The sequence below is a fragment of the Meleagris gallopavo genome, chromosome 20 (genome assembly GCF_905368555.1).
Source record: "Meleagris gallopavo chromosome 20, MGAL_WU_HG_1.1, whole genome shotgun sequence".
NCBI lineage: Eukaryota > Metazoa > Chordata > Aves > Galliformes > Phasianidae > Meleagris > Meleagris gallopavo.
Window position 1 is genome coordinate 1,691,764 of NC_139423.1, and position 14,268 is coordinate 1,706,031.

Consider the following 14,268-nt stretch of genomic DNA (forward strand, 5'->3'; position numbering starts at 1 on the left):
GCAATAAAAGCTGTTTGTTCTTCCTGTTAACAGACTTCGTCCTCAAAAAGATAAAATAAGTGTGAATTAAACAACGAACCTTCCTTTAACTTAAAAATAAAAACAGCTTTCCAAGGTACTTCTGAGAACCTATGGAGCAGGAGGAGAGATTTTTGCAGTCATTAGCTGTACTGTAAACAGCTACATGCGTCACACAGGTAAGGTTAAGAAAAGGAGCTACTGCTAGAATAGTTAGGTAAAAGTGACCTATTTGCCTTGGACACAACTACATTATTTTAAGCAACATGCTTTCTTAAGCAAAATCCTCAGATGGAAACGCTGAAGCCCAGCTGCCTAACAAAGAGGCTTAAGATGACCACAAGAAAAGCCAGTCTCAAAAGCACACGTACTTTCTGGCCAGGTATCCTCTGCAGACTGCCTGGAAGAAGATGATGATGTCTGTGATCTTCAGGTCTCGTTCTTCCTCCAAGTGTGCCAGGACACCAGCTCGGAAAAAGATCTTGCTCTGTCCAATTCTGTATAAGTTGGGGTCCAGCTCCAAGGCTCTGATCTAAAAGGACAGGAATGTACAGCATTTTCACATCAAGAACAATTGTTTTTGTTTTAATGTTTTTTTTGTTTTCAATGTTTTAATAATATTCAGGCATAAACACTTACCATGCGCTCACAGGCTTGTTTGCCATCCATAAAACCTTTTGGAATTGCATTGGGAGTAAGGATCTCATACCTTTAAGGCAAATGAAAAACAAACTTTACATTCACCAATAACCAGTAACATTTTTATAAAGCCACAAAGCTATAGTCAACAAGTGCGTGGCAAAGGAGATTCTCCAGACATGCAGTTTAGGTTGCTCTCACTTTTCTATTCTCTTCAGAGTAAACCTGTAGCATTTAAGTTCAAACCACTTCAGAAGTGTTTTGGATTTTGTTCCAGCTGTGTTTTTTGTTGTTTTTTGTTTTGTTTCCTTCCCTCCCTGCCCCATTCAATTATTTAACAAGGAACTTCATCTTAAAAAATAAAAACCTCAGCAGATTGTACATATTAATTGTACATGTTATTACCTCTGTCTAAATTCCTGGAACACGATCCTGTTTGGAAATCCTTGTCGACAAATCCTTATTCCTTCCAAAACACCATTGCAACGAAGCTGATCTAGAACAAGGTGTGGATCTAATTTTCCAGCCTGGATAAACAAAACAAGCATGATTTTTACACTTTAATTTCTATTCATGAAAAACTGCAGTCTAAATTTCTCAGCCAACTATTTAAGTAAGGGATGTATTGGGATGTATTTCTTCATAGAACCACGGAGATAGGGTTGGAAAGGACTTTAAAGACCACCTAATTCCAACTTCCTCGCCATGGGGCAAGGATGGGACGTCTCCCACTTGGTCAGGTTGCCCAGAGCATATTTGGTCAGCGTGGAAAGCTTTTCAAAGCCTGGCTTCTGATTTCAAAGAGAAGATGTGGACAGCACGAATAAATCCAAGGCTAATAAAGAAAAAGAATTGAAGGAGTGGAGTGGAGCACAAACCCTCTTTTCGTGGTTTGGAATGATGCAGCGAACAAAATTGGGATTGGTGTTTCGGAGCGTTGCCATCAGCTTGGTGAGAGATTCTTTGTACAGCTGCCCAACAGTTCGAAACATGCCCTTCTTGGTCTTGTACGCAGAGCCAAAAGCAGTCTCTGTTATCCCAGTGACCTGATCCAGACCCACGATACGATCCACTGGGAAGGCAAAGAGAAAATAATGAAGTGAGCCTTAATATTTGTCAGGTATAAAGAGATGCGAAGAGAGAAGAGCAATAGTGCAGCAGCAAAAGCTTTGTGGGACAAATGACAGGAGATGCCACCAGTAGGCAAGGCAGTCAGCATGTACCAGGGACGTTGTGCAGAAGCAGTGGAACCAGAAGCCACAAGCTTATACAGCAGAGTAGTGTAGCTTTAGTAGGGACCTGCTAAAACATCCAGCTCTTTACTTGCAGTTCTACATGACCAGTAAACACATATCCTGAACATTTAGAAGAGACATTGTTGCCTAGGAACTGGAAATTATTCTTACAGCAGGAAGTATTTCTGGGTTGAGCATTTGGAATTAATTATCTGGGCATATCTGTTTAAAATGAAGAGTCAGATAACTGTACTTGTTAAGCACAAGTATTCCTGCATACTCTAAGAAGAGAAAGGAATGACTTACAGAAGAGATGGAAATAGTACAATTTCAGTGACAAGAGGGGGGAAAAAAAAACTGTCTGCCAGACTTTTGCTACTGAGCAATTTAGAATAATTCTTTCAATTTTTATACATACTTGAAAAGATTTCCCTTGCCAAAAGAGCACTTTAAACACAGGAAAACTGCACAGCAGAGCACCTCAGAGCTGCCATGAAGCATCAGAGTAGAGACGACTCTTTTCTTTGATTTTGGAACATTTTGGGTGAGGATCTCCCTGCTTTTGGTTTCTTTTGTTTGGGTGTTTTGCTCGTTTGTTCCTTTTTACAAATGGCAAATCTGACTGCCAGCAGTAAGACCTTACGGCCAAAATATGAACAAAAATGGGAGGCCACATTCATGTCAACAATCAGTTCAACAGCTTGCTTCTCAAGTAGAAAGGGGTGGCTTAGCATTTAGTAATAGTTGGGCTCCTTAGTGCTGAGCAGAAACACAAGATGTGTTGGTTCTCCAGAAAATACAAGCTGGCCAGCCAGAAAGAAGCAGCTATATCTAGGCTTTACGTTTTTGTTGGGTTATCTTCACATTCATTCAAACCAAAGCAAAGGGAATTGCTACCAGGATTAGTTTTGTATATATTAATCAGTATTTACAGTATTTTGTTTCATCCTTTAACCTATCTGGTTTTCAAAGGTCTGTACAAAGCTGGAAAATTAAGGGCTGAAACACACAGGGCAACAAGTTTGAGTAATCACTTGCAGGTCTCATGCAGTGCAGAGCCCACTTCTTCCACAGGCAGTTGGAAATGCAAGAACCAAAGGTGCTTATTAAAGCTAAGAGCAAGTAGGTGGCAAATTGTTCATAAGATCACATCCCAAATGTTTATTCTCAAGCAGAACTGAGTTCTACATCAGAAGTGGGAGAGAAATTACTGGGAAGCAGCCTTACAGAAGATAATCACATCAGTTTAATTTACAGTATATCAGAATCGAGCACCCAACAGACACCACTGATGACTGGACACCACTCAGCCTTTGGCATCTCTAAGACACTGGGCTGTTTTAAAGTTTTGCAAACATATCAAGACTGACTGTGCATCTTGTTTTGCCTCTGAGGCTGCTCATCTTTACAGAAGCAGTGCTAAAGTTTCATCTCAGTTTAGGTCAAGAGCAGTTATCAAACAGCACAGCTGGGATCACCCACGGATTAAGGTTTCTCAACTCACACTGTCTAGTAATTATCTCAGGAAATATCACTCTCCTCCTAAAGCAAGTAGTGCATAGAAAACAGTGGGCTCTGAGTAAAAATGGGAAAGCTTGAATGCACCAACTTAACATGCTTCAAAACTTGGGAACAGGAACAAGGGAAGGATGAGGAAGAGGTTGGATTAAATACTTTTTTTTCTTTTTTTTAAGAAGTAGTTGAATGGTTTGATTTCAATACTTTGGGGGAAAAAAAAGTGTGCAACTTCCACAAAGTGAAACATTTTAAGAAGTTTTTAATAAAAGGACAATTCCATCAAATCTAAAAGAAACTTCTCATTTACTACCACCGCTGCAGCATTATCTCATGAGATCCTTCACCTCCCCTCCACAAAGACACATCTACATCCTACAGCTTTTCAGAGTTTTGTCAATGTTGGACTGCAGAAAGAAGCTTGATAGTGTCATATAGCTTATGCATTGTCTGAAATACTTGGAGCTACCAGAATTATTATTTAAGCAGCAAATCTGCATCTCAACATAGAACCAGGAAGCAACAAACCTTCTCATCTGCAATGCATAAAATATAGATGCTATATGTATGCAGCAGCAACTGAATAGGTATGCACTCAGAACGTTGGCCTGGCGGAGGTATACCTAAATACAGCATGAAATGAAAAAGTTCATGCAAGCCTACGAGCAAGAATGGTTTTCCTGTAGATACAACAGCCCTGCCTTTAGTAGGCCTACGGTTTTACATCCATTCACCTGGTGGATCATGAAGACCAGTAATATTGTCATAGAAACAGGCTCTCTGAATATTCTGAATCTCTAAGGCAGAGAAACAGCAAAAACAGAAAGACAGAAGAGCAGATACATCAGACACTTCAGTTAGTATACAGAACAGGTTCATCAATTGCAAGCAGACTTAATCGTGCTACAAAGGCTATGAGGCCACAATATATTCCATGCACATTTCAATTATCTGTGGAAGCAGGTTTTGAATATTTGGATCCAAACACTCGTTGTTATGCATGTACTCAAAAGGAAAGGAATAGACCCTCAACCAAAAAGTTCTTTATATATATATTCGTTGTAACACCTCTTTGCAGCTGAGCCAAGCCAGTATTCCTGAGAAGATGGAAACCCAGAATAAACCTACAGCATCATTTAAATTACAAGCTTGATTTTCTTCCTGGAGTAAGAAACTATACACATTATGCCATAAGTATATTGTTATTAATGCACTGTGATGTTAGTAACTAGAGGAGTCCCTGCTCAGTATTTATTTGGCCATTTCTAGGATTATTTCAGTGACAACAGCAAGAAGTACTTTAAGCTAAAGTGCACGTAAAACTATCTAAACAGCAATGTGCAGTTAAGTAGGAAAAATATTGTGTTTAATTTTAATATGCAATATCTAAGCACTAGTATGACTGCTAATGGATTTTATTGTAGGAAATGCTGTTTTCCATGGTATTACTCACCACTGCACTGTGCTGGTGCTCATATAAGATGAGACACTTTGTTAATAGCAAGTACTACTACAGCTGTTTATATACAGAACTTCAAAGCAGCAAGTCAAATTAAGAGTTTTGGATGTGATATTACAGATAAAATTTGACACAGGTTAACAAGCAGTGAGTATCTGTTCAAATAATGAATATGAGAAGCAGCTACTCAGAAATGGGATATGTGCACAGGACCATATGAGCCACGCAGCTTCTTCTGTACCTCTGGTGCTAGACAGAGAAAACGTTCTAGATATCTACAATGTACAGATGGAGGTAAGGAGATCACAGGCACAAAAACAGGTAACTCGTCCACAAGAAGTCTCTGACAAGTTGTGTACTCAGAGCACCATCTCTTACCATCCTTCCAAAGCTCTGCAACAAATTTGTCAGAAGACTGGTGCAGGAGCGTAGCCACGTTGTCATTCAGTGGGTCCATGTTCTTCATCAACCACTCATCTGCCTTGTAGTCTACCTGCAGAGCAGCCAAATTGCATAAGTCAGAACGTATTATCTTTAGTCTCTTTTTCATTTACTTTAGATAAATGTTTCAAGAGTAAACTAAGAATGTGTTGAAAAATGAGTATTCTTACTGTGACCATGACAGTTCTACATAAATCCTTTCATCGTAGTATACTTGCAGGATAAGATATTTTACAAACAATTTCAGCTTAGAAGGACATATATATGCTGGTTGATAACAGATTTCTCAGTTCTTCTATCCCAGAAGGATGATGCAATGCACTGTCAGTATCACAGAAACACCCACTCAGTGTGACAGAGCTAAACTCCTCTTCAGAACAATTACTTCCCTGTAGTCAGGTACAAAGATGTTTTACTTCATTTTGATTACCTAAAGGTAATATTTCATTTCACAGCTCATTTACTATTAACTGCAGTAAATGATGATTTGATTGTTTCTAAGCTAATATTTTCGATATTGATACAAAACATTCCATTTCTTTATTTCACTTTTTACTGTAATTATCTAGGTAGCTGCAGTGACACCAAACAGATAATAGCAGCTATTAATACTTAATTTAAAGGATAGTTCAATTCACATAGTTTCTTCTAAATTAGAGCAAAAAACCAGTACTAGGACTAAGCTTAGCTAATCATGAATTTGCTTACAAGCATGGCCTTACAGTACAGCCATCACGATTATGAAGGTTTCACAAAATGCTGCCAAGAATTGAATGGTTACTCCATGGACCTGTTCACACTGCTTCTGAACTCCATCCCTCAGCAGAAATATAAAGACTGAAGGAACAGTAAAGATAAAGGCATCAGCCTAGTTATAAAGAGGGATACACAGGGCCTTCTACTGAACGGAGGGAACACAAGAGAAGTGAGCACTGGTGTAGCCTTAAAGCACTTCCATCAACTTGCAAATAGATATTCAGGATAGATTCCTCTTAACCCTGAAGAAACTCACTTTTAAGAACTGGCAGCAAAATTACTGGCAACTGAAATTTTAACTTCAATATTAATATACATCACTTCTATCTGCTGTGTGGTAACAACAGTTCATCAGAGTGCTTCTGAATACGCCCAAGGAAATATAACAAGGCCACCTTCCTGCACAAGTATTTCTTCAATGAGGTACCTACACCTCGTATTAGTTTCCCCAAATGAACATTTCTAACCAAGTACTCAACATCAGTCTCTTACCTTCCCTGCATAGTGAATAATGCAGAAATCTGCTTTGTCCTTCAGCTGTCTTGGCTTTTGGAATTTGGAGTGGGTTCCTTGCTCTTGGACCAATTTTTCCACAAATGTTTTGTCAGTAGCTTTAGGAAACCAGCATTCTTCATCCAACAGCGCCAGCACACCAGGAGGATTTGCCTGAAATACAGATGGATTCACATCAGTGTTTAATATATATTTATTTTCTTAATATTTTGCATTTAAAACACCCCACTGAATGCAATAAAAAGTTGCCTCGTTGATTCGCACTTGATTTAAATTAAAGCAAATTGTGAGGGAATCTAATTCCATGAAGACATTGTGACTGGTTCCATCCATTCATCCCAATGGAGACGTGCTCAGAAACAGCTGACATGATCTAGCGATGACCAAAGCCTTGCTTTCAGCAGAGCCTGGAACAGATGACCTCCAGAGCTCCATACCAAACATCTCTGCAACATGTTTGTGCACAGCAGCACATTCATTATTTCTACAGCAGTTACTGTCATGCTTTAATATGGGCAAAACTGCAGATCATCATCCCCCCAGGCACTCAATACTCCTGGGGCAGCCACCACAGCAGCCCCTGTGCTGATATGCAGTAGCAGCACCCAGAACGACCCAGCAGGCTTAGCTTTCACTTTGTACACTTTGTACACTGCTCGAGGGTTTGCCTGTTCTTAAAAATTAAGTAGGGAAGAGCCCACACCTGCACTGTATGGCTGCAGAAATGCTTGAGGGAATCGGGGAAGACAGAGTGATGTGCACAGGAATGCAGTGGAAAAACTGGTCGTAAATATTTGTATTTCTAAAGCACCTAATGAACACAAAGCTTACACATTTGAAGAGGTGTTTGTATTTACCTACAACGTGACATAAAGTATTGCGGGTGCCAAAAAATTAGGACAGTACCAACATTTGCTTTAAGAATTACTTCCTGTAACTCGATGCACTTCAGGGCATTCACTTAAACATCTGCAATGCTGAAAACACTCTCCAGTCTTTCTAGAAGATATTTTACCTTCCAAGGAGACAAAACTTTCCAAAGTTTTGCATTTCAAGAGCAGAATTTTCATAACTGAGACAAGACCTCTCTTCTCCTACTCCAACACTGAACAAAACTAAACAGCACCAAACAAGAGCACAGCTCTTCTCTTCAGGATGCACAGAATTGTTAGCAGTAATGAATTTGTGCATCCGAGACACACAGCTGAATGCACAGAACAGAAATAACCACAACGCTGTGGCGTTAATTAAAAAGTTCAAAATAATTTTGATGGCTTACTTCTAATGCACAAAGAGGGAAAACCTTCTAGGAATGGTGATTTTTGTTACCCCTCCTTTGTTACCTGCCCACTCCTGAAACCAGCCATTTCTTGTGCTTTAAAGTCTTAAGCTTCCCTATATTGGGCAACCAGAATATAAAAATACTGTGGTAACGCCACCTATAAAATACTGCTGAACGATTTACAGGGCCTTAAGTCCTGAAAAGCCTTCTAACCAACTCACAGTAAAGCTTCTATAATGCACTGCCATGGTTTAGCATGAAAGTGACAGGACTGAAGTCTTTGTTAGTATAAGGGAAAGTGTATAAAAATAGTAGCTTAATACCACTGTGCTCTGTGCTGATATCAGGGCAAAATCCTTGCAGGATGGTATTTTACTCTTTGGACCGTATCTTTCAAATTAACTTGTTTTCTGCAACTGCTCTTCAAAATATCTCTGCATAAATTTGCAGGCGTTAAACAATAAACCCTCAGGTTGAACCTCTTTGTCTTAGGAGTATTTTTACAAACTCACAGGTCTTTCGATTAAGTCAATGCAAGGCTGCAGATCCAGTCCAAAGTCAATGAAATTCCACTCTATGCCCTCTCGTTGGTACTCCTCTTGCTCCAGGATAAACATCGTGTGATTGAACAACTGCTGAAGCTTCTCATTGGTGTAGTTGATGCAGAGCTGCTCAAAGGAGTTCAACTGCAAAAAGAGCATTAGGAAGCAGTGTTAATTCAGTGTCAATATTTATCATGTTTGGAAGTAAAAATGGAAATGACTTCATGAGGCAATTCCCCCAAACTCTGCAACATTCAAGTGCGCTGTAGAGACAAGTGGAAAAAGGATTACTCATATATGAAACTAGCACGTCATAGGAAAAACAACTGTAGAACCATCACATACAGAAGAATGGTTTAGACCAGAGTACGACTTCCTGGCACTCCCATTCAGGTTATCAGAGCACTAAAATACAAAGCACAAAGCCCTCCTGCAGCCTTGGAACACGCACGCATTAAGAGGTTCTACAGTTAAGCCTGAATGCACAGCAACACGGAGAGGAAAAGAAAGTCTGGTTAAAGTTGTAAAGTACCTCAAAGATCTCAAATCCAGCGATATCCAGAATTCCAATAAAAGATGCTCCCTGTCGTTTGGTCCTGTCCAAAGCTTTGTTAATGCGGTGAACGAGCCAGCGGAAGAGGCGTTCATAGGTGGCTTTTGCCAAAGCTTCCACTGCAAAGTCTGCCTGAAAATTCAAACAGGAAGATTTATTTACTCTGGAAAAGTCATCAAAAGAACCCAGACACGGATGTTACCAAGGATAACTGAGTAACAAAAGAAGTTTAATGGAGCTAATACCACTGAGGAATGAAAACAAGCAGCAGGTTTCTGCAGAGTTACTGAGATGTCATTTTAAACTGCTTCATACAAAGACCTCTATGCATTTGATAAGAACAACTAAGCGAAATGATGAAACCAGCAGAAGGCCAAGGAAAAGGAAGATTTTCCTCATACTCTCCTGCAGGCTTCTACCATGTAAGAACATTTAATGAAAAGAAAATTTAAATTTGGAGGCAGTACACATTTAATACCGACTTTCTTTATTAAAAGCTAATCAGGACGGGGTGCTCTGTCACTTAACTTTCAATACCCAAACTTACTTGTTCCTTGGTCTGGGCTTTCTGAACATAGTCCCTGCCGACCTTGATGCGCGGTGTCAGAATGGCCCGGGTGAATTCCATAACATTCATTCCCAGTAGATGGCAGAGTTTCTGTGCAACTGGATATAAAAGTAATAAATGTAAGCACTTAAATCCTGCACAGCAGCCAGCAACATGGGTGAAGCAAGCTACTGAATAAAGGCATTCAATGAGCTGACTTAAAAATTGAACAGCTGTTCAAAGCAGTTGTCAGGGAGATGCACTTCTTTTGGGGACAGACCTACCCGACTGCACAGCCCACATCTGCAGGACTTAAAAAAGCTGATACGAGTGACTACAGAAAGACCCCACTGACTTCCCTCAAGGAAATGTGGAAAATGCTAGATCTCAAGAAATTGCAGCAGACCACTGCCTGCAGACACAACCTCGTGTCTTTAGAGGAAACGTTTTCACCTCCAGAAACAAAAACAGAACATGGCATGATGTCACACGTCAACTCCATCTTATTAAAGGTCGCTTACAAACCTTTTCAGTTTAGACAGGTGTCAGCATAAAGCTGTGCATGTTTGTATTACAGTCTGTATCAAACACACTGCACAACGTATTTTACACTCATGTTTTGAGCTGAGGTTAATGCAAACAGCAGCTCACTTTTAGACAGCAAAAACTCCTGATGTCGTGCTTGTTATCTGACATTATGCATTACTGACACCATCGTTACGTACTTTGGTCCCATCAATCCTTTTTCCAAATAACCTTTCCAACAGGTTAGGTGCTTATGATTCCAGATTTCTAAAAATGAAGTTGACACTGCAGATATTTTTAGGCCTGGGTAAGTGCTGCTCTTCAGCAGGGAGCCCTCCACGCTGTCCAGAAAGTTCTTTCAAACCCTCAGTTTTCTAATCTGGCAGCTCACTGATTTACTGGAGAAATAAAAAGAGCTGTTTTTATAAATCCTCATTAAGAAGTAGATCTCGATACCAACGTACAACAGCTTCCTCTATACTTTTCTTCAAGTGGCATTCAAAACACTGCTTCCTTTAAAAGATTCTGTCCGTCCCTACATTACAAATTAATACAACCGTGGTGAAATTCACGCGGCACCACAAAGAGCACTGCCTTCACTTTAGCTGCAGGCATGGACAGTGTCAGGTATGGCATGCCCTGAGAGAAGCCATATTGGTGACAGCCAACACTGCTTCATTAAGGGAAATCATGCCTGAGATCTGCTGGTGCTCCAAATGGCGTTATGGCACTGGTCAACTGACACCAACCACCTGGATTTGTGCAGTGTTTGATGCTGTGCTGCACAACACCCCGTCCCTACAGTGGAGAGGCATGGAAATGATGCATGGTTCACTTGGTGGACAAGGAATGGGCAGGAGGGTAGAAATCAAAGCATTGCAGTCAACTGCTTGACATCCAGGTGGAAACCCGCTGAGAAGTAGATCAGCACTATTTAACACCTTTATCAATGACACTGACAATGAGACTGGGTAAAATTTTCCACTTTTTTTCCCCCTAAATGCAAGTTGCTTCACCACCCACACAATTGTCTTCCCCACCTATCCGAGACACACCTGAACTTAGCACCACTCTGCAGTACACTGAGGAAACCCAGCAGTGAGATGTGACAATACCGATGACAAGCTGGTAAAGATCAGTTTGAAAAAGTGCCTTCAAAAAGACGTGGTAAAAATCACCAAGTAGACCAACACAGCACTTTTTAAATGCAGGACAACAGCAAGATGCTTCAACTATGAGCTGAGCTCTTCAGCATCTTCTCTTTTAAATTCAGAATTTTATATCCAGTGTTACAACTCTTCAACAGTATAAACATATCAAAATTCTTAAGTACAATATTGGATATAATGTCCAAAATTGATAGTTATAAGACAAAAGTGAAGATGGTCAGGAAGTAAGAAACATCTATTTCTTTTGCATATCCCATTTTTTTTAATGGAAAAAAAAAACTCCATTGAGTTGCCTCAGCCCAAAAACCAATCCCACACCCAACCTTTTTCTCTCCCTGAAAAACCCCAAATGCAAACTGCCAGCCAAATGTCGAGTCAATGATTACCAAGCTTTCATCCATACCTGCCTGCTGGGCAGAAGGCCACTGCTGGGAAATGACAAAAGTTCTGGACACCAGAAGCAGCATGCAGGCACAGCAAATTAGGGCAATTATGAAACAAGATGGACGAGAATTTGAGTTGTGTGTGCAGCAGGTCTTGTGAATTATTCTTCCTGCTCTGTGCATTGAAGGCAGCTCTCAAAGTTGACTTTCCATCACAGATTTTAGAAGGCCAAAACTTAAGTACTAAGTTAAAAATCTGAAAACCATTTCAGCATCTTAGTGAAGAAGAATTCCTGAAAATGCTGATTGTGTTACACTGAAGGTACTAAATGAGAAATTCATTTTTAGTCACACTACCATACCACTTTAGAAACCAGATTTTCTGAAACAAAGCATTCTTATGTTCCACCATTTCACTGTGGAAGTTGTGCTTGGCTCAAGGGTTCTTATCATTGGCAAGAAAACTGCTGTCAAGAACCAAAGAAAACAACTGGATTTAAGCACGCACTTTCTCCCAGTGCTTAAGTCTTTGTAGATAGCAATAAACAAGACTAGAACTGAAATACTTATCCAAAGTTTAAAAGCAATGCAAACAACATAAATTCTGTTGATGGATACCTAAATTTGTCTGTATTACAAGAATGGAAGAGAATTTTACTAATTGCCTCTTGGCTACTACCATCACTATCATGGCCTCTTTTGGCACAAAACTTCAGCAAGGAAGCTCAGAAGACTGTTCTGTACTTTCAAGAGATATGCACTAACAAATGATAGGAAGAAAACCCCAGTTCAAGTTAATGGAAGCCAAACAAATGCAATCCACTTACCAGTGTTCTCTGGCATAGAAGCTTGATCAGTATTTCTCTCCTTCTTAAAGGAAATATTTCCAAACTGGAGCACTGAAGACACCACTTTCAGCATTGCTGTATTAACAAAGACATACAGACCAGTTTATTGAAGAGGGCTCAGCTTCACAATTTTTCTTCTCTTAAGACACTTCTCTTCCAAAGTACAAGTTCAAAAAGGAAATGAAGCTTGTACTACACTTTTCAGGCAAACGGTTTTAACTCAGCTGTAAGCTTACGTTAAGCAAATGCTTGCTGCAGGCTGTCAGGATACTGAAGCAATGTTAAATTTGGTGACTCTAATGTAGTGAGTGTGTGCACAAGAAAAAAAAGTACACTTTAAAAATGCAAGAGGTTTAACTTACACAAGATCTCATCGTGTGAAAAGCCCATGATATGCATTGCTTCCATTGTCTCCTGAAAGTTATCCTTGTCTTGTTGCCCAGGAATGGGGATGTAGCCATTGGATAAAAATCTGTAATTGTTAAATCCTTCAAGCAGCAAGTCAGCTGTATTGGGGGGAAAGAGAAGAGAAGAACAAGCTAAATAACTGCTACTGACACCCACTTGTGCTCTGCTTTCACTTAGAGGTAGAACCCGTGCTTTACAAAAAAATAAAGTTCCTCAGATATGACTGCAAGTCATCATACTAGCTTAGTAGTTCATTATTTTTAAAACTCTAAACACGAGTGAACTCTAAAAGCAGAAATTCTGGGATTCTTGCTTCTATCTGTAGCAACCTACACTAGCTCTTTAATGCATTATGCCTGTAAAAAGAACATTACCTACTCGGTCTACCATAATCATGAATTCCTATGAATATCCTAAAACAAGCATCGCTATTGAAAAGTAACAGATGCTGGCAGAAGTGGAGCTTGGTATTGATGATAACCACACCAAAAATGTCAAATACAAATTTTTCTTATATAGAAGGAATGGATCAATTCTCAGAAGTCTGTACTTTCATACAGCTTCACTTCTCACAGCCTAGCAGGAATTCCCAGGTACCAAAGCAAAAGATGATCAATGTAGTACTGCAAAGGGTGGAGAAAGCCTCGGGGTTCCGTTATATTTTGGCAAAATGGCTCCCAGTTAGAAGGAGCTGCTTGGAATGGGTCTGGCTGTCACTGCCAGCAGGATTCATTATTGATCAGTGAGAAGTACTGCAGTTTCACTCCAGTGAAGCCACTGCCCTGCCCAAAGCGGACTTTGCCACGGAGCAGTCATCTGCTTGTTGCCTGACAGCATACTTGACAAAACACAGAAGTTATTTCAAAATAAAGCCACCTGGCCTTTTCCTTTGCTCTTCTTTCAAAACTCAGTTTCAAGACCAAACAATAGTTCAAACACTATTGTGTTAACAAAAAAATGCAGAAGAAACAGGATCAAACAGTGGGGATCTTCACTTACACTTGAGGTGCTCTCCTGCTCCAGCCAGCAGCTGGTAGAAGATGTGAAATGTCCTCTCATCTTTAGCTTGGCGAACAGCACGAGACTTCTCCAACAAGTCTGATCACAGCTAGTCAAGGATCTTCTACATTTTTTGGTAAAAAAAACACCCTGTGCAAACAGAACTCTTTCAAAGCAGGCTATGTAATTACATAAGGAGCAAAAGGGACTCATAGTAATGACAGGACTAAACCCAACACAAACTTTCAGTAATGCTCAATGAGAGATCTCAAATTCAGATAGAAGCTCACATTTAATTGCAGCAAACTCATTTCTTGGATGGTGCCTGCGTCTCCTTGCTGCATGCAGCTGACAACCAATGTAGCTAATGGATCAGCTGGAGCCTAAGTGAGAGGGGAGCTGGTCATCCTTCTTCAGTCATTCCTCTCTGAGGACG

At 40.1% G+C, this 14,268-nt stretch overlaps 1 protein-coding gene across 6 annotated transcripts in view; it reads right to left on the reverse strand.

Moving 5' to 3' along the window:
• Positions 1-14,268, reverse strand: part of MYH10 (myosin heavy chain 10) — a 91,221-nt gene that overhangs the window by 21,239 nt on the left and 55,714 nt on the right. For all 6 annotated transcript variants that reach the window (XM_085240191.1, XM_085240190.1, XM_085240189.1 and 3 more), the window contains 12 exons: positions 13,833-13,931; positions 12,788-12,931; positions 12,405-12,500; positions 9,501-9,619; positions 8,933-9,085; positions 8,371-8,544; positions 6,556-6,729; positions 5,245-5,359; positions 1,536-1,729; positions 1,063-1,184; positions 658-727; positions 390-550 (listed from right to left, as the gene is read on the reverse strand). In XM_085240191.1, coding sequence (XP_085096317.1) covers positions 390-550; positions 658-727; positions 1,063-1,184; positions 1,536-1,729; positions 5,245-5,359; positions 6,556-6,729; positions 8,371-8,544; positions 8,933-9,085; positions 9,501-9,619; positions 12,405-12,500; positions 12,788-12,931; positions 13,833-13,931 — 1,621 coding nt within the window. The remainder of the gene's footprint in view (positions 1-389; positions 551-657; positions 728-1,062; positions 1,185-1,535; positions 1,730-5,244; positions 5,360-6,555; positions 6,730-8,370; positions 8,545-8,932; positions 9,086-9,500; positions 9,620-12,404; positions 12,501-12,787; positions 12,932-13,832; positions 13,932-14,268) is intronic.